The 17,868-nt window shown below is 39.7% G+C and overlaps 1 protein-coding gene across 1 annotated transcript; it reads right to left on the bottom strand.

Annotated features, from left to right (window-relative positions):
- Positions 1-12,040: 12,040 nt before the first annotated feature.
- LOC114553031 (olfactory receptor 2A12-like) lies at positions 12,041-12,967 on the bottom strand. The gene has a single exon (XM_028574124.1). It carries the CDS (start codon positions 12,965-12,967, stop codon positions 12,041-12,043), a length of 927 nt encoding a protein of 308 aa, XP_028429925.1.
- Between the last annotated feature and the right edge of the window lie 4,901 nt (positions 12,968-17,868).

Below are 17,868 nucleotides of genomic sequence, written 5' to 3'. Positions count from 1 at the left end.
ATATCTTCTGTAACAGACGTGATGGTTGAATCTCCACATCTCAGTTCTCCAGTGGCAGCCACCTGTTGTAAACAAATTCAACCCAATGGTCTTTGGTGAGGTGGTTGATTCTGTTACTGTTGATCGTCTGTCTGACAATATGATTGGTCTGAACAGATCCTGTTGAAGCATAATTGCTCCTCAACGGATCAAACTGAACTTCCCGACCCTGAATGTTGTGGGCGGGGCTAAGTTCAGCTGCCACAAATACACTTCAATTCAGGCTGCTTTACATTGGTAAAAAACGTTCACTTACAGCCATTGCTTTTCTAAGCATTACAACCAAAGATTGAAAGTGATTGCTTCTGGTACTGGCATTGATTGCATTAATTGCAAACAGAGAAGCATGAGCATTTTAAAAACGACCTATTTCCTAATTCCTATTTCCTGCTTCACGTGTGCAACACACCTGAAAAGGAAAGTCCAATAGGTGGCATGATTTCTGGCAGAGAACAGAACAGCTGTGTTGTGTTGTTAAAATAGTGTAGTGTTGTAATATATGATCGGGAGTCTTCAAAGGGTGTCTATTTAGAAAATATACCAGATGTTCTAGCTCAGGATTCAGCAACCTTTTTATGAAGTTGAATTTTAATGTTCTTGTTAATCAGCTTTAAGCCTGCCATCATCTAGCGAGCCGGCTCAGGCAGTCTTATTTTTTTCTCTTTGTGATGCATTCTGTGAAGAAGGTAATGAGTACTAGCCAATCAGAGGCAGAGTAGGACGGGTCTTCTCCGATCAACATTTCTCAGCAAAACAAAAGTAAATTTTGTCTTTACAACAGGTGCATCTGTGGGCCTCAAGGAGAAAATATAATTATTACAACTGCCATAGAAGCATCAACTATCACCTTCAGTGCGTTTGGGCCTTTAGAATACATATGGCCCCTTATTGGCGTCGCACCCTTGCATATCTCTGACCGCCTACTGTACACACTGGTACGTACTTTCAAATCCTCAGGCAGAGGTCTGGTGTCTGTTCCAGAGGTCCGGCTGAAAATAAACCGGTACAGAGCATTTGCAGACTCTGGAACAATCTGCCCGAGGATATCAAGTCAGCAGAATTAGCGGAAGGAAAGTCTGAGGCCTTGTTGTGGCCGGATGGAAAAAAATCACAGTTACAGTTTGTCACAATAAATGTATTTTTTTTTTATTGATGATGAGCAAAGCCTATTGTTGTCAGATAACATTTGTAGTAAGTGAGTAAGTAAACCATATTTATAAAGCACCTTTCAAAACTATGCTTACAAGGTGCTATTCATAGCAACATAAAGATAAATACACAGATAAAATACAACACAGCAATACAAGAAGCAAACAAAAACAATGAAAATAATAAAATAAAGTTAAAGGAAAACATGGGTTAAACACTCAAACAGTAGTAACTATACCAGAGGCACAGCAAAAGCAAAAGTACTGTCAAAGGTAACTCATTTAATGAATGTATTTCTTTTTATTCATGACGAGCAAAGCTCTTAGTTGTCAGATAACATTTGTAGTTACCTTTCCCCCCCAAAGAGCAGAAGTCTACATATAATGCGTATTTTGGACATTTTCAGTCCATACAGTAAAGGGTTGATGAGTGGTTGGCATGTTAGCCAGTACAATGACAGAAAAATGCGCAACATATTGGGTAAATAGTTCATATTAAACCTGCTCTGCACTATTTCAAAGAAAGCTCCACAAGAAAAATTCAGCAGGGAAAAAAGGTGAGGTGTGCAGGTACTGAGAGCTTTCTGTCTGGTCTGTTTGGAACCAGATAAACACACTTTAAGAATCCTCATGTAAGAGAAAAGAATTAAGATTATAAGAGCAAAGATTACTGTAAACATGTGAACAAGTCCAAAAATGTTATTGACTCTGGTGTCAGAGCAGGCCAGGTTGACAACAGAATAGTTGTCACAGTAAACTTTGTTAATAATGTTTCCACACAGCTGTAAAGGAGCAGTCAGACCAAACACTATCAAAATATTGACAAGAAAAGAGTATAACCATGTTAGAGCAATAAGCACGGCAATCTTTTTAGATGTCATACGAGTGTGATATTGTAGAGGATAACAGATAGCAAGATAACTGTCATAAGACATGATGGCTAAGGTCCAAAATTCTACACCTCCATAAGAGTACAAACAGAAAATCTGCAGGAAACAGAAGGGAGCAGAAACAGTGTGAATGTCAGAGAGGATCTGAACCAGAAGGAATGGAAACAACACTATTCTATACACATACATTTCAAGTATGGTTGGGGAAGAAAAGCGATACAGCATACTCTCCTCCTTGATAAAGCTTAGTTAGGGAGTGAGGAGTTGCAGCGTTAGCCTAGAACGGCAGAGGAGGGTATATAGCTACAGACTTGGCACCCTTTTCTTCTCTGCTTCTGTTCATAGTTTTCAGATTCATCTACCAACCCTGTAGACGTGGTCCTGCTCCGCGCCCTGCTACACCCTGCTATGCCCTGCTACACCCAGCAGTGCCCTGCTACACCCTGCTCTCAGTTCTCCAGTGGCAGCCACCTGTTGTAAACAAATTCAACCCAATGGTCTTTGGTGACGTGGTTGATTCTGTTACTGTTGATCATCTGTCTGACAATTTGATTGGTCCGAACAGATCTTGTTCAAGCATAATTGCTCCTCAACGGATCAAGTCCAAACCGAACTCCCCAACCTCGAATGTTGTGGGCGGGGCTAAGTTTGGCTGCCATCCAGGCTAGTGTTAAGCATCACCTGCCACAAATACCCTTCAATTCAGGCTGCTATACATTGGTAAAAAAGTTTCACTTACAGCCATTGCTTTTCCAAGCATTACAACCAAAGATTGAAAGTGATTGCTTCTGGTACTGGCATTGATTGCATTAATTGCAAACAGAGAAGCATGAGCATTTTAAAAACAACCTATTTCCTACTTCCTGTTTCCTGCTTTACGTGTGCAACACACCTGAATAGGAAAGTCCAAAAGGTGGCATGATTTTACATGACTCCTGGCAGAGGACAGAACAGCTGTTTTATTGTTAAAATAGTGTAGTGTTGTAATATATGATTGGGAGTCTTCACAGGGTGCTTATTTAGAAAATATACCGGATGCTCTAGCTCAGGGGTCAGCAACCTTTTTATGAAGTGGAATTTTAATGTTCTTTTAAATCAGCTTTAAGCCTGCCATCACCTAGCGAGCCGGCTCAGGCAGTGTTTTTTTATTCTCTTTGTGACGCATTCTGTGAAGAAGGTAATGAGTACTCGCCAATCAGAGGCAGAGTAGGACTTCTCCAATCAACATTAGTCAGCAAAACAAACGTTAATTTTGTCTTTTAATCAAAATATAATCATAACAACTGTTTCATCCTGTTTTAATTGAAATTGTGTTGGAAAACAAAACAAGAATCATGATAAACTCTACACATGTAAGTGTAAATATTAAAAGTATAACAATAACTGTTTATTATAAACAGTTCCATTAACTATGGTGTTGGAGCATGCCAGTTCAACGATGGAGTAATTGTCACAATACACTTTGTTAATGACATTGCCAACTGAAGGGAATTACAGTATGTAAAAAATAATTCCCCCTCCTTCTTACATCGGACTTAAGTTTACCAGAACTCTAGGATCAATCTGAGATGAAGAGTCCAGTTAAGCAAAGTTAAGTCCAGCATTTAAATCACAACACACGTGTGGATTCTCAAAATGACTAAGTTTCTCCAACTTCAGACACCAGTATATGGAGTTCAACTCAGAAAAGTCTATGTCAAATTATGAACCCCCCCCTAACCATTTCCCTAATGTTTTATTATCTTCCTTGAAGAGGCGTCCCTCTCCTGTCTCTGGGAAGATCTCCCAGCTCTCACACACACAGACAGACCCAAGGGCCACCCCCTGCATTCCAACTCTCTGCCTGGTACAGAAAAACACATTCCTGACCTATAAGGTAATCAAAGCTTTATCTAGCTATCCTGTGTGTCCCTGGTCTATACATTATACAGGGAATACAACTTTAATACTGAAATTAACACATCTAAATTATAGAAATATTTCTACATCACATAGCTGTAAAGGAAGACTCAAAGATATCAAAATATATATAGCAAGATTTTGTTATGTAAATGATTGAATGACATTTTTTCTTATAGTACCCGGAAGTTAAAATAATATTGGCAATTACTATATATATATATATATACGATACTTGGCTTCAGTGCATCAATATAGGATTGCCACAGAAAATATCAGGATATTATGCTGTATTAAATTCCCCCCCCCCCCTAGCGTTAATAATAATAATAATAATAATAATAATAATAATATTAATAATAATTATAATAATAATACATTTTCCAAGTTACTCAAAGACACTTCACAATAGAGCACATTAAAAGCAAGTGAAACAGTTAAGGCTTATCTAAAGTGTTAGTCTTTGATAAGTAATTTTAATGTATCCAGCTCAGTTCCGTTACAGATGTCTATGGGTAGGGAGTTCAAGAGGTATGACAAGTTAATGATACTTTACCTTTCATCATCGCTGGTGAAAGGTTAGGTATCATTAGCCGGTCACTCGCCAAAACACCTGCCCAGTACTCCACTGGTTTTCAAAAGTACATTTTTCGCAGAAGATTGTAGTTCTACATACGTTTCCTACAAATTGATTAATGGGACTAAACTTTAGTTTACATTTTACCAAGGATGATACTTTTACATGAGCTACGTATTTTAGACATTTGCAGTCCATACATTAAAGGGTTGAATATCGGTTGGCAGGTCAGAAAGTATAATGACAAAAAAATGCGCAACATCATGGGTACACTGCTCATATCAAACCTGCTCTGTACTATTTCAAAGAAAGAACCAAAGAAAAAGTTTAGTAGAGAAGCGAGGTGAGGTGTGCAGGTACTGACAGCTTTCTGTCTGGTCTGTTTAGAACCAGAAAAACACACTTTAAGGATCTTCACGTAGGTGTAAAGGATTAAACTGAGAGGACCAAAGACTAAAAGACATATGTAAATGAGTCCATAAATGTTGTTCACTCTGGTGTCAGAGCAAGCCAGTTTGACAATAGAGTAGTTATCACAGTAAACTTTGTTAATGATGTTCCCACACAGCTGTAGAGGAGCACTCAAAGATATCAAGACAGCAACTCCAACAAATGGGTATAACCATGTTAGAGTAATAAGCATGGTAACCTTGTTAGATGTCATACGTGTGTTATATTGCAGAGGATAACAGATAGCAAGATATCTGTCATAAGACAGGATTGACAAGTTATGAAATTGTATAGCTGCATATGCAAACACACAATAAGTTTGCAGGAAACAGAAGGGAGAAGAAACAGTGTGAATGTCAGAGAGGATCTGAACCAGAAGGAATGGAAACAACCCTGTACTACCATACAGTTCATTTACAAACAGGCTGCACAGAAAAAGGTACATAGGTTCATGTAAGCTTCTGTTCTTACAGATAACCACAATCAGTAATAGATTGGCACAGATAATGAAAGCATAAAAACACATAATAATCAGGAAAAATAAGTATTTAAAGAGCCCAATATTAAAGTATGCACCAAAAGTGAAATATGAAACCTGTGTAGAGTTTATCATAACTGGAGTTTGGATCACAACACAACTTTTCAAGTTTGCACAAGATGAACATTTGACAATGTTACATTTTGTAGGAGATATGCAGAAATCAAACTAGTTTAGATGTCACATTCATGCTCATTCTGGACTCACTGCATTAAGACAAAAGCAATATTCAGCCTGCAGACAGTAAAGACATCAATTCTTACAATAACACAGATTCTTCAAACTTACCATTTGCCGTATTTAACAGTTTATGACATTGCATGAATATTTAAATTCATCAGCTGTCCAGCTGCAGTCATGCTGTGACTGCTTTGCAACTGAGATGAAACTCTGTGTCTGCTTCTTTTAAATCTTTTCAAGTCAGAGGGTGTGATCATCAGCAGTCTGACCTCATTAACACATGACACATCTAACTGACGTCTGAACTTCTACTCTCAGCATATTAAAAAACAACATAGGTCAGTAAAAAAAAAGATATAAACAAACATGAATTGATTCTTTCTTTCCCATTTCACATGGCTGTAGTTGTTATAGTATGTAATATGTCAATCAAAAGAAAAGGTATGGCTATTTATGATACCCAAGAAATCATTAATGTCATTTTTCAATATTAATAATACGAATAATAATTTAAGTAATTTTATTTAGTAAATATTATGTAATTATGACCAATATTTACATTTATTGTTAGGCAGCAGCGCCTTCCAGTGGGTGTACCAATTATGAAGGGAGCAAAGCAATAATAATGAAAAGGGTTTTTCCTGCATAGAGACATTTTTGCCCCCCCCCCCCAAAGAGGTGTTAGCCAGCGTCAAAGTTTAATCACCAGTGCATAAAAGTCTTTGAGTTCCAGCAGTCAACTCCCTTCTCATCCACAGCTGCTTTATTTGACATGCGTCTGGCGCCGATAAGCCAGCGCTGCATTGTTTTGACTGGACCTGAATACTACTCTGTGAAGCAGGGGCTAATGGGATCTAACTTTTACCGTCCGGAGTAGGGTTGGGTTCCACTTTCTCTGTAGTCTACCGTTACCTACCGTGAATGTAGGCTACTTTTAAAATGCCATATTTTCCCTCTGGGCTCACCAAAACAGATGTAAAAGCCTTTCTTTGATGTCATTTTTCAGTTTTTCAAGAATCGGTTTAGGAATTGGAATGGTTTTAAAAGTACCGGTTCGGCACTGGAATTCAAACGATACCCAACCCTAGTCCATAGTCATTCTGTACCGAACTCTTCCAGTGACTCTGCTGCCCCAGGGACTGGTGGCGCAGCAAGATGAAGCTCTGCTCCTGGACGGAGAAGGAGCAGCTGCTGTCTGGCGCAGAGCTCTCAGCCTCCCGCTGGATCAACCAACTGTGCCTGGTAGAGTACGCAGTGGGCTCTTCAACTAACTGGACTTTGGGGTCAAGTGTACTTTGGTTAGGGTTGTTATTTTCTTAGGACATATAGGATACTCGTAGGGTACAGATTTGATCATTGGCAAATTATCAAAGATGTTTTATCAATATTAATAAAGTTATGAATATGGTTATTAATAACTTTATCAAATCAACAAACAATCAAAACGGGGCACCACCCTGCAAGTCAGGGACCAATAATCAAACTGTGGAACAGTCTCATTTCTGTGGTAATCCTTTCAAAGGAAACAAAGGAAGGGGTGATTTCAAGCACGGACCTGTTCAGCCAGCAATTATTACAATAAGTACGCAAATAATCACAAGCAACTGCTATTTAAGTATAATACGATTTATTAATGTCATAATTATCAGTAGCTAATCAATAATCCTTCAATAATAAACTTATCTACCTTTTACAATATCCCAACCAAAACAAAGCAAAAACAAAAGCAGCATTTGTCATGGACACGTCTGTGTCTGTGTGTGTGTGTGTGTGAGTGTGTGTGAAAGTGGAGGGGGCAGTGTCTAAATGTAGTTCTAACACAAAAACAACTACCAAAATGGCTACTCCTGTGAGCTGCACAAAACTATTTAGCCTCAAGAGGGCTGTAGTGGTGCTGGGTGCACGAGGAGGGGTTGAAGAGGCCGGGGGGGTTGCTAGGCAACGCGCACGCTTAGCCGGTATGCTAGGTCATGTATTAGCTCTGTACAAACGTCATGCCGACTCCACGTGGTTAAGCTAGCAGTGTTAGCTCGGGAGCTACGTGGCTAGCTTGTGTCCGCGTGTGTGTGTGTTCCACGATTATCTCGCAGACAGTAACTAAACTCCGTGAAAGGAGTGATTTAGCAGGAAGCGATTACAGTTATACCCAGCTACTTAACACAACCTAATCAACCGTATCGTGATCAATGATACATTCACAGAAACAGATTAATAATCATATATGGACCCACATTAATGGCAACAATGGTAGCGATAACCTTCGCTCATTAATGAAAGAAACCAAACACACTAGTTCTACTGTCTGCCCAGAACTGTGTAAGCCTCTTACTGTATATGTGCTGTTTGTAGTTAATCTCTCGCCAGAGTTTAACGATCTGTTTCGTCCAGAGCAGTGGACGACATGCGATCCAGGTCGACAACGCAAGAAAAACGGAACGTAGTCCTTTCTTGAATCTGGGCTGGTTAAACCCGCTGCAGATAGAGGAAATACTGGGCCAGTGTTCCTCGGATCCCCTTTGTATATCAGAAAGATATAAAAATGTCCCAGCTCAATTTCGACCAGCGAGGTGATGCTGGTTAAGCTAGTCCGGACTACTACACCTCCTGTCAGTAAAATGAATTACGGTGGAAAGCAAAGAAACACAAACGCCGACAGCTTTTATCCTTCCTCTGCCTCCTAGTGGCAGGGTGGTGCATTCAAAGGCCCGACGCCCAATGGGAAAAGTGCAACTTTGTCACAGGTATGAAGCACTTCTTTGTCTCACCACCAGTCTGCCTTGTTCTCCTCGTGTTGAATGTAGATACTCCATTTTGCGAAATGGCGGCCTGTAGGAGTTTGGTGAGACCGGATTAGGGATTCACATGTAGGCCAAGATCCTTTGTCTTGCCTTCCCTGTGTCCTTTGTCTCTGCAGTCAGCTCAATCTGAGCCATTTTTGGTTAAAATCAGTGTTTAATCCCCTGCTTGGTCCCAACAGACATCTATTGTAATAGGCCCGGAAATGTTGTGTATTTTGGGCTACAATCAGATCCGTAGTTGAGATACACCTGATGGATTGTGGGTAACTGCAGCTTCTGTTGTTGATGTTAGCCACGCTGCTGTAAACACATGCTGTTGAGCTAAGAGAGGGTTACCCCCAATTTCCACCAGTTGCGGAACGTCTGCGGATCTGGTGAATGGCGGCGGAGTCATTAGGTTTCCATTAAAGTCAATGTGTGTATTTCCACTGACTGCAGACCAGCTGCGTTCCGACTCCGGCACAGCTCCGGCGATCCGCAGCCCTCCGGAGCAGATATGCAGAGCTTCTATTTTTGCCGGAGAGCTCCGCAGCAATTCAGCTGACGGCAGATAGTGCGGGACAGGAAATCGAGCACAGAAACAAAATAAAACATCTGGTTACTTTTCAAAATAAAAAAACACTGCTCTCATAAAGGATCATATTTCCCTGCACTACACCTTGAAAACACAGCACAGACTGGTTTCCCCTCCACTCCTCTGGATGGAAATAAACTGTTGTTGGTTTTGTGGTTATATTCTACGTGCGAGATCTCGTGGGTCCTCGTGATTTCAGCTGTCAGTCATGGCCACAGCTGTTACGCAACAAATCCGGACCTGTTGGGTATTGACGCACGGCAGAGCGCGGAGCCGACACGCAGCGGAGCCGTTCCGCAGATGTTAAAATTCCATCGTAGGCCAGGTAATCATTGTTATATCTAGTAACACGAAAAAGTGAAGAATAACAGCTCTCATCCAAACTGAAGTCTCTTAGCACCGAGGAGTGAGGCAGACAGACCCGGGGGTGATAGGTGTCTAAATTACCATCAGATTAGAGGAAGTTACACAATAAAATACCTTACAGTCGTCTATCCATACAGCTATCGTTACATGGCAAACTTAATTATGGGTCAGCCCAGTGCTGTTAACCATAGTTAAAACAATTGTACTAAAAAGAACCTTAATGAGCATGTTGTGTTATCAATACATTAGGTCTCTGCTGCATTAATAAATATCAATACTACCTATTGTACCTTTAAAACATACCAACAGTGACTGGAATAGGGTAATAAAAACACAACGTGTTGAGCTATTAAATTAAAGCGATGGAAATGTACATCATGCTTAGTTCAGAGTTTCTTTTAAAAACATTTTGCAGCAGTGGCCCACCGTTGGACCAAGTGGACTTTGGGGTCAAGTGTACTCTGGTCCGGCCCACAATCGGATGTAAAAGAATTTTGTGTCGTTTCCACCATTTATTTGGTGCATACTTGTGTATCAGGATGCAAGAGATGAAGTGTTAGATGCTCAATGTTTCTTTGGGTATGACCACCTGAATCAGTTGAAACCTTTTATTATTCTAGTACCTAAAAGTTAAATTCTCAAGTGCAATTTGTATTTAAAAATAATCAATACCTGGCTTCAGCGTATCAATATGGTACTGTCATGATAAATATTGCCATACTATGCTGTATCTATTTTCCCCCCCACCCCTAGCATTAACAGTAATAATAGATTTTATTTATATAGCGCTTTTCAAGGTACTTGTTAGGATAGGAGTCAGTTTAACAGCACCCACAGCAAGTACAGAAAAATTACTGAAGATTTGCTCACAACAGTGTCTTTTCATAAGAATCAGGGAGTAATATTACAAAAGAGATACTGTCTTTATCTCTGGTCAGGCCCGGTGTCTCCACATGCACTCTGCCCTCAGGGGAATTCTGTGCTTTTCACAAGGTCAGTGGCTCTCATGATTATCTCATAGGAGACAGAAATAGTTTGCACACAGATGAAGCAAATAGTTTAACGATAAAATGAAGTAAGCATAACTTTTCTAACAGTACTCAAAGACACTTTACAATGAAGCACATTAAAAGCAAGTAAAACAGTAATACCAAAAAATAACAGCAGGTGACATTTTATCTTATTACATGGTTAAGGCTTATCTAAATTGTTAGGCTTTCATAAGTCATTTTAATGTGTCCAGGTCAGTACAGTTACAGATGTGTATGGGTAGGGAGTTCCAGAGGTGGGGGGGGGGCTGCAATGGTGAAAGGTGAGGTATCATTAGCTGGTCACTTGCCAAAACACCTGCCTGTTTCTCCAATGGTTCTCATAACTCAACTTCTCGTAGATCGTTTTGCGTTTTCTTGAATTTTGAGGAAAGAGAGGATTGGTCCAATGAAGATTAACAAAAAGATTTAATAAGAAAATGGCATGACAAAAACAAGTTTTAACGCTGCAGTGGACTGAAAAGATGCTTTTCCCCTCTAAGTTTCACCAATATATTCCGTTGTGGGCAGTTATTTGGATGAAAACTCTCTCCATTGGTCCGTCGTCGCCCGAAAGAAGGTGTTATTTCCAAATCCATGTGTTTTGAGGTCACAAACAAGATCCTACCATGTGGGTGTCAATTATTTTCAAGTTAGTCTTTTGGTCTTAATCTAATCAACAAAATCTTCCTGCTGTGTGAACAAAGAGCTTCCTCCTGTATGCTAAGTGACAGATATGATATAATTAGCACAATAAGCTGCAGAGGGCAGGATGCTGATTGGAATGCAGTTTTCCTGCCTAACTCAGCGCAGCGTACAAGAGGCTTGTTCGAGATGAGCTGCGCCTCGCCTGTAAAGTAGACGAGAGCAGGCAGCAGCAGCCGGGGGCAGTGACAAAAATCCGTTGTCAAGTCGGACAGTTTCCAGCCGTTTCCAGCAGCCTTCAGGCTGAACAGGAAGTGACAGAAACACTGTGGTCCGATAATGATTTAATAAAATGTTATCAGACCCATATATCAGCTTGTACACAGTCTCCAGTTATTTTTATTATGACAGAGTAGCTGTCAGAATGCTCTACATGTGATCTGTTGCTGATTTTAATTAACAACAGACAGATTTAGTCTCTCTGACTTCTAAACATAACTATCAGCCACACAACTTGTGTTCTGTACAGAATAAGCCTTTAAATCAGATAAATAGCAGTTAAAATCCCTCCAAATCAAAATCAATAAAAAGTTTATATAGAACGTCATCATGTTGAGTCGATTCTGAACTAATCAGCTGTTGGAACAGCTGAGAGGCTGGCGTTTCCCAGCATGCCCTGGGTCCGCCTGGGTCATGCAGTTGGTGGAGAGCATTGAATGCATTGGGCGCCGATCGCCAGTGCTCGATTTTGCGCAGATCTGGCTCATCTCGAACAAGCCTACTGTCAATACATCAAAACATAAAAGTACATTGATATCAAAGATCAGCATTGTTTTAACTTTTAAAAACTCAACAATGAGCATTATGTTTACAAATAATGTATCGACAGGGGTCTCTTAAGCGTCAGTTTACGTTTTACCAAAGATAAGACTTTTACATAAGCTACGTAGTTTAGACATTTGCAGTCCATACATTAAAGGGTTGAAGATTGGTTGGCAAGTCAGAAAGTATAATGACAAAAGATTTCGCAACATCATGGGTACACTGCTCATATCAAACCTGCTCTGTAATATTTGAAAGAAAGAACCAAAAGAAAAGTTGAGTAGAGAAGCGAGGTGAGGTGTGCAGGTACTGACAGCTTTCTGTCTGGTCTGTTTAGAACCAGAAAAACACACTTTAAGGATCTTGATGTACGTGTAAAGGATTAAACTGAGAGGACCAAAGACTACAAGACAAGTGTAAATGAGTCCATAAAGGTTATTGACTCTGGTGTCAGAGCAGGCCAGTTTGACAATAGAGTAGTTACCACAGTAAACTGTGTTAATGATGTTCCCACACAGCTGTAAAGAGGAACTTAAAAATATTGAGACAGCAACTCCAAGAAATGGGTATAACCATGTTAGAGTAATAAGCATGGTAACCTTGATGGATGTCATTTGTGTGTTATATTGCAGAGGATAACAGATAGCAAGATATCTGTCATAAGACATGATGGCCAAGTTAGAAATTTCTATGCACACATAAGTATACACACAGAAAATCTGCAGGAAACAGAAGGGAGCAGAAACAGTGTGAATGTCAGAGAGGATCTGAACCAGAAGGAATGGAAACAACCCTGTACTACCATACAGTTCATTTACAAACAGGCTGCACAGAAAAAGGTACATAGGTTCATGTAAGCTTCTGTTCATACAGATAACCACAATCAGCAATAGATTGGCACAAACTATTAAAGCATAAAAACACATAATAATCAGGAAAAATAAGTATTTAAAGAGCCCAATATTAAAGTATGCACCAAACGTGAAATATGAAACCTGTGTAGAGTTTATCATGATCATTTGTTAGGTTCACATGACAACCTTTTAAGTTTACACAGGATGAACAGTTGACAATGTTACATTTTTGTTGGAGATTTGCAGAAATAAAATTTGTTTAAATGTCACAGTTATGTTCATTCTGGACTCACTTCATTAACACACAAGCAATATTCAGACAGTAAAGACATCAATTCTCACAATAACATAGATATTCCACACTTACCATTTGCCTTATTTAACAGTTCATGACATTACATGAATATTTCCATTCATCAGCTGTCCAGCTGCAGTCATGCTGTGACTGCTTTGTGACTGAGATGAAACTCTGTGTCTGCTTCTTTTAAATCTTTTCAAGTCAGAGGGTGTGATCATCAGCAGTCTGGCCTCATTACCACATGACACATCTAACTGACGTCTGAACTTCTACTCTTAAAATATTAAAAAACAACATAGGTCAGTAAAACAAAATATAAGCAAATCGATTCTTTCTTTCCCATTTCAGATGGCTGTAGTTGTTAATAAAATAGCAACAGAAAATGTATGGCTATTTATGATACCCAAGAAATCAGAAGTCATTTTTCAATATTTATAATAGTATTTAATAATTGAAATGTTCTCCCCGAAAAATGATGTTGTTTGTACAAGCAGTAATTATGACCTATATTTACATTTCTTGGTAGGCAGCAGCGCCTTCTAGTGGCCGTAACTATTATGATGGGAGCAAAGCATTAATAATGAAAAGGGTTTTTCCTGCATAGAGACATTTCTGGTGTCTCCCAAAGTGGTTTTAGCCAGCTTCAAAGGTTAATCACCAGCGCATAAAAGTCTTTGAGTTCCAGCAGTCAACTCTCTGGCGCTGATAAGCCAGCGCTGGAATTGTTTTGACTTGACTTGAAAACTCCGCTGTGAAGCAAGGGCTAATGGGATCTAACTTTTACCGTCCAGAGTCATGCTGTACCAAACTCTTCTGGTGACCCAGCAAGTGTGAAGCTCTGCTCCTGGACGGAGGAGGAGTAGCTGCTGCATCTCTCTGACAAATCTACATTTGACTCACAACAGAAAAAAAGGTGTTAGCACAGGGGTATCCACAACAACAAAAGGTTTCACTAGAAGTTCCAAGAGTTTTGGCCAACTGTAAGTTACCATGTGAGTGACACAAACTGGCGCTGGCTGCCTGGATCTCAGGAGTACTTGTGCTGGGGCTTGATTAGGAGATTGATTGATTAGAGATCGCTTGTTTAGGAGAAAACCACGCATGCCCAAACACACACACACACACACATACACACAGAACACCAAAAAGGGAATATTAAGACATGAGTTACGGATAAGCCGTGACACAATGAGCTCTTTGGTCTTCTTGGTGTTGAGAGGCAGGTTGTTGTCAGTGCCCCACGATGTTAGGAAGTGGACCTCCTCCCTGTAGGCCGTCTCATCATTATTGCTGATGAGACAAATCACTTTAGTGTCATCTGCAAACTTGACAATGATGTTAGAACCATGTACAGGTGTCCAGTTGTAAGGCAGCTTGGCAAGGCAGCTTTATTTGTATAGCACATTTCAGCAACAGGGCAAATACAAAGTGCTTTACATAAAACATTAAAGAGCAGTTAGAAAGTGATTAAAAACAAATTAAAATTAATGAAAAGGCAAGAATAAAATTGATAGTGCAGTATAAGAATTTAAAGAACAGAAAATACGTGAATAAAAGTTACAGTGCAGTATAAGAAATTAAACATTAAAGATGTAGGTAAGTCTTATAAAAGTAACTTTCTGTCATATTTGCTGAAACTGACCTTATGTTCCAGTAGAACTACATGAATTATGTAATATAAAACATATCCAGCTCCTCTGGCACCACCTACAGCCTGTGGTGCGATTGGCAAAATTCCACAGCTCCCGGTTGATTTTCTCCAATCAGGGCCACAGGGGATGTCTATTTACAGGGGATGCCTAACTGCTCATGCACGCACACGCATATAATAGCGTTCTCCCCTCCCGCTCCCCCGCGCACAAGCTTTTCAGAGGTGACGTGAGCTGCGGGATTTTAAAGATCTGAAGAACGATGCAGATGTAGCCACATTTCTTCTCGACAGGTAACATAATTACCATGAATGATTTATCTTTCACTTGGTTATTAGTAGTCAAAAGTCCACAAAGCTACATTGGTGAGGATAATAGTAATGTTTGCACAGTGGTCGGTCTGATATGATGCTGAAATGGCTAACAGTAGCCTGCTAGTTAGCATCATTTTACTGTTGGTGAGTAAAGTTAACATTGTGTTAGTGTTTAGTTATTGAAAATGTTGCAGTAGCCAAGGCTACTGAAGATAAAAGCATGGACGTTTTTCCAAATCCTGCTGAGACATAAGTCCTTTAACCCTTGATATATTTCTAAGGTGGTAATAGGCTGACTTTGTAATTGTCTTAATGTGCCTGTTAAAATTCAGGTCTGAGTCCATGACTACACCAAGATTTTTGGCTTTGTCTGTTGTTTTTAACATTGTCGTTTGAAGCTGAGTGCTGACTTTTAATAATTCCTCTTTTGCTCCAAAAACAACCACCTCAGTTTTTTCGAAATTTAATTTAAGAAAATTCTGGCACATCCAGTCGTTAATTAGTTCAATGCACTTAATCAGTTTTTGTATTGGACTAATAGTCCCCTGGCGATAAGGTTATATAAATTTGTGTGTCATCCGCATAACTATGGTAACTTATTTTATTGTTTTCCATAATTTGAGCCAGTGGAAGCATGTAGATGTTAAACAGGAGAGGCCCCAGAACTGAGCCTTGGGGAACTCCGCACGTCATATTTGTATGCTCAGATGTATAATTACCTATAGACACAAAGTAGTCCCTATTCTTTAAATAGGATTCAAACCACTTTAGTACTGAGCCAGAAATGCCAACCCAGTTTTCCAATCGGTCTAGTAATATGTCATGGTCGACCGAATCAAATGCAGCACTGAGATCAAGTAATACTGAGACTGAAATTTTGCCACTATCTGTGTTTAAGTGGATGTCATTAAATACTTTAACAAGAGCTGTCTCAGTGCTGTGATGTGGTCGAAAACCCGACTGGAAGGCATCAAAACTGTTGTTTAGTGACAAGAAAAGGTTGAGTTGTTGAGAAACCGTTTTTTCAATGATTTTACTTAAAAATGGAAGGTTTGATATTGGCCTATAGTTGCTCATTAGTGACGTGTCTAGATTGTTCTAGAGTGGCTTGATGATTGCAGTTTTCAGGGCCTGTGGGAACATACCTGAAAGAAGAGACGTGCTTTATACAATCTGTAGAAGATCTGTAGCCAAATAATTTGAAACATTTTTGAAAAGGCCCGTTGGTAGAATATCAAGACAACAGGAGGTTTTCAGATGTTGTATAATGTCCTCCAGGTTTTTACGGTTAATCATATGGAATTGGGTCATATTGGAATTTGTTTTGCCTGAACACTGTGACAGCACATACTCCGTACTCGATATGGAAGAACTTTTGTTTGAAGAAAGTAGCAAAATCATTGCAGGCTTCGGTGGATAAAAGTTCAGATGCTATTGGTACTGGAGGGTTTGTTAACCTATCGACAGTAGCAAACAAAGCACGTGAATTATTATTGTTTGTTTTTGGCAACAATGTCCGAGAAGAAGGGCCGCCCATCATTCCTCAGTTCCAAATTATAAATGCAAAGTCTCTCTTTATATATGTTGTAGTGGACCTGGAGATTAGTTTTTCGCCACCTGCGTTCTGCTTTTCGACACTCTCCTTTTCTGTTCTTACCAGTATGACATTTCTCCATGGAGATCTTTTCTTACCAGAGACAGCTTTGACTTTAGTGGGAGCAATGGCATCAATAACATCTGTAATTTTACAATTGAAATTGTCTACAAGCTCAGTGACTGAGACCCCTGGGAGGGTGGGTGTGGAGGAGAAAAGCTGAATGAATGTTTCACTGGTGTTTTCAGTGCATAGAGATAGTGCCATTAAATAAAACACAGGAATGATCAGAGAAAGCAGCATCAGTCACCACAACCTTGGAAATGTTCAAACCCTTCAGAGTGTGCCCCTTATTGTGCGTGGGCTCTGTCACATGCTGAGTCAGTCCATAGTTCTCAAAAATACAACACAGTTCTTTGGTCCCTCTATCCTGGGGGTTATCAACATGAATGTTGAAATCACCAGCAATAATTACACAATCAAAGTTAATACAGATTATAGACAGCAGTTCAGTAAAGCCGTCAAAGAATGATGCACAGTATTTAGGTGGCCTGTAGATATTTAGAAATATAGGTCAAGGGGAGGACCTTAGCTGAAGAGCCACATATTCAAAAAAAGCAAAGTTTAACTAAGATATTTGAGTACATTGGAATGATTCGTTAAACAAAATGGCGACTCCACCTCCTTTCTTATTCACTCTGTGCTCACTCATAAAACTGAAGTTAGGGGGAGCTGACTCTATAAGAACAGCATTACTGTTATTATGGTCAAACCAGGTTTCAGTTAAAAACATAAAATCAAGATTGTGCTTAATAATAAAATCATTGATTAAAAATGATTTACCTGCCAAAGCCCTGACATTTTTTAAGGCTAGTGTTAGTGTGTTAAAATAATGTTTTGGGACAGGCTGTTGCTGACGAGGAATGGATGCTAAATTTGGTAAGTTGGCAGTTAAGTGCTTCTTTTTCTTAATTAGCGGATTTACCATTCGTTTTCCATTACCTATCACAACGTAGATTGAAGAAGAAATTAATACACAGGGCTTGTCCTGGAAAGAGTGATGAGTGCTACTAGGCATGCAGCCTGGACCCAGCACATATCAGTTAAAGCTTGTTGCATTTTGTACACAAGCATACTTATCAGTCTGGGGAGAAGGAGTTTGCTGCAGTCCTTGAGGGGGCAGAGGTGCCTGGTATTTTACTTCC

The sequence above is a fragment of the Perca flavescens genome, chromosome 3, assembly GCF_004354835.1.
Source record: "Perca flavescens isolate YP-PL-M2 chromosome 3, PFLA_1.0, whole genome shotgun sequence".
NCBI lineage: Eukaryota > Metazoa > Chordata > Actinopteri > Perciformes > Percidae > Perca > Perca flavescens.
This window is presented reverse-complemented; position numbering and strand designations above follow the sequence as displayed.

Bases quoted from the DNA above. Each gene is read 5' to 3' on its own strand.
- LOC114553031 (XM_028574124.1), bottom strand. From the start codon at position 12,967: ATGATAAACTCTACACAGGTTTCATATTTCACGTTTGGTGCATACTTT.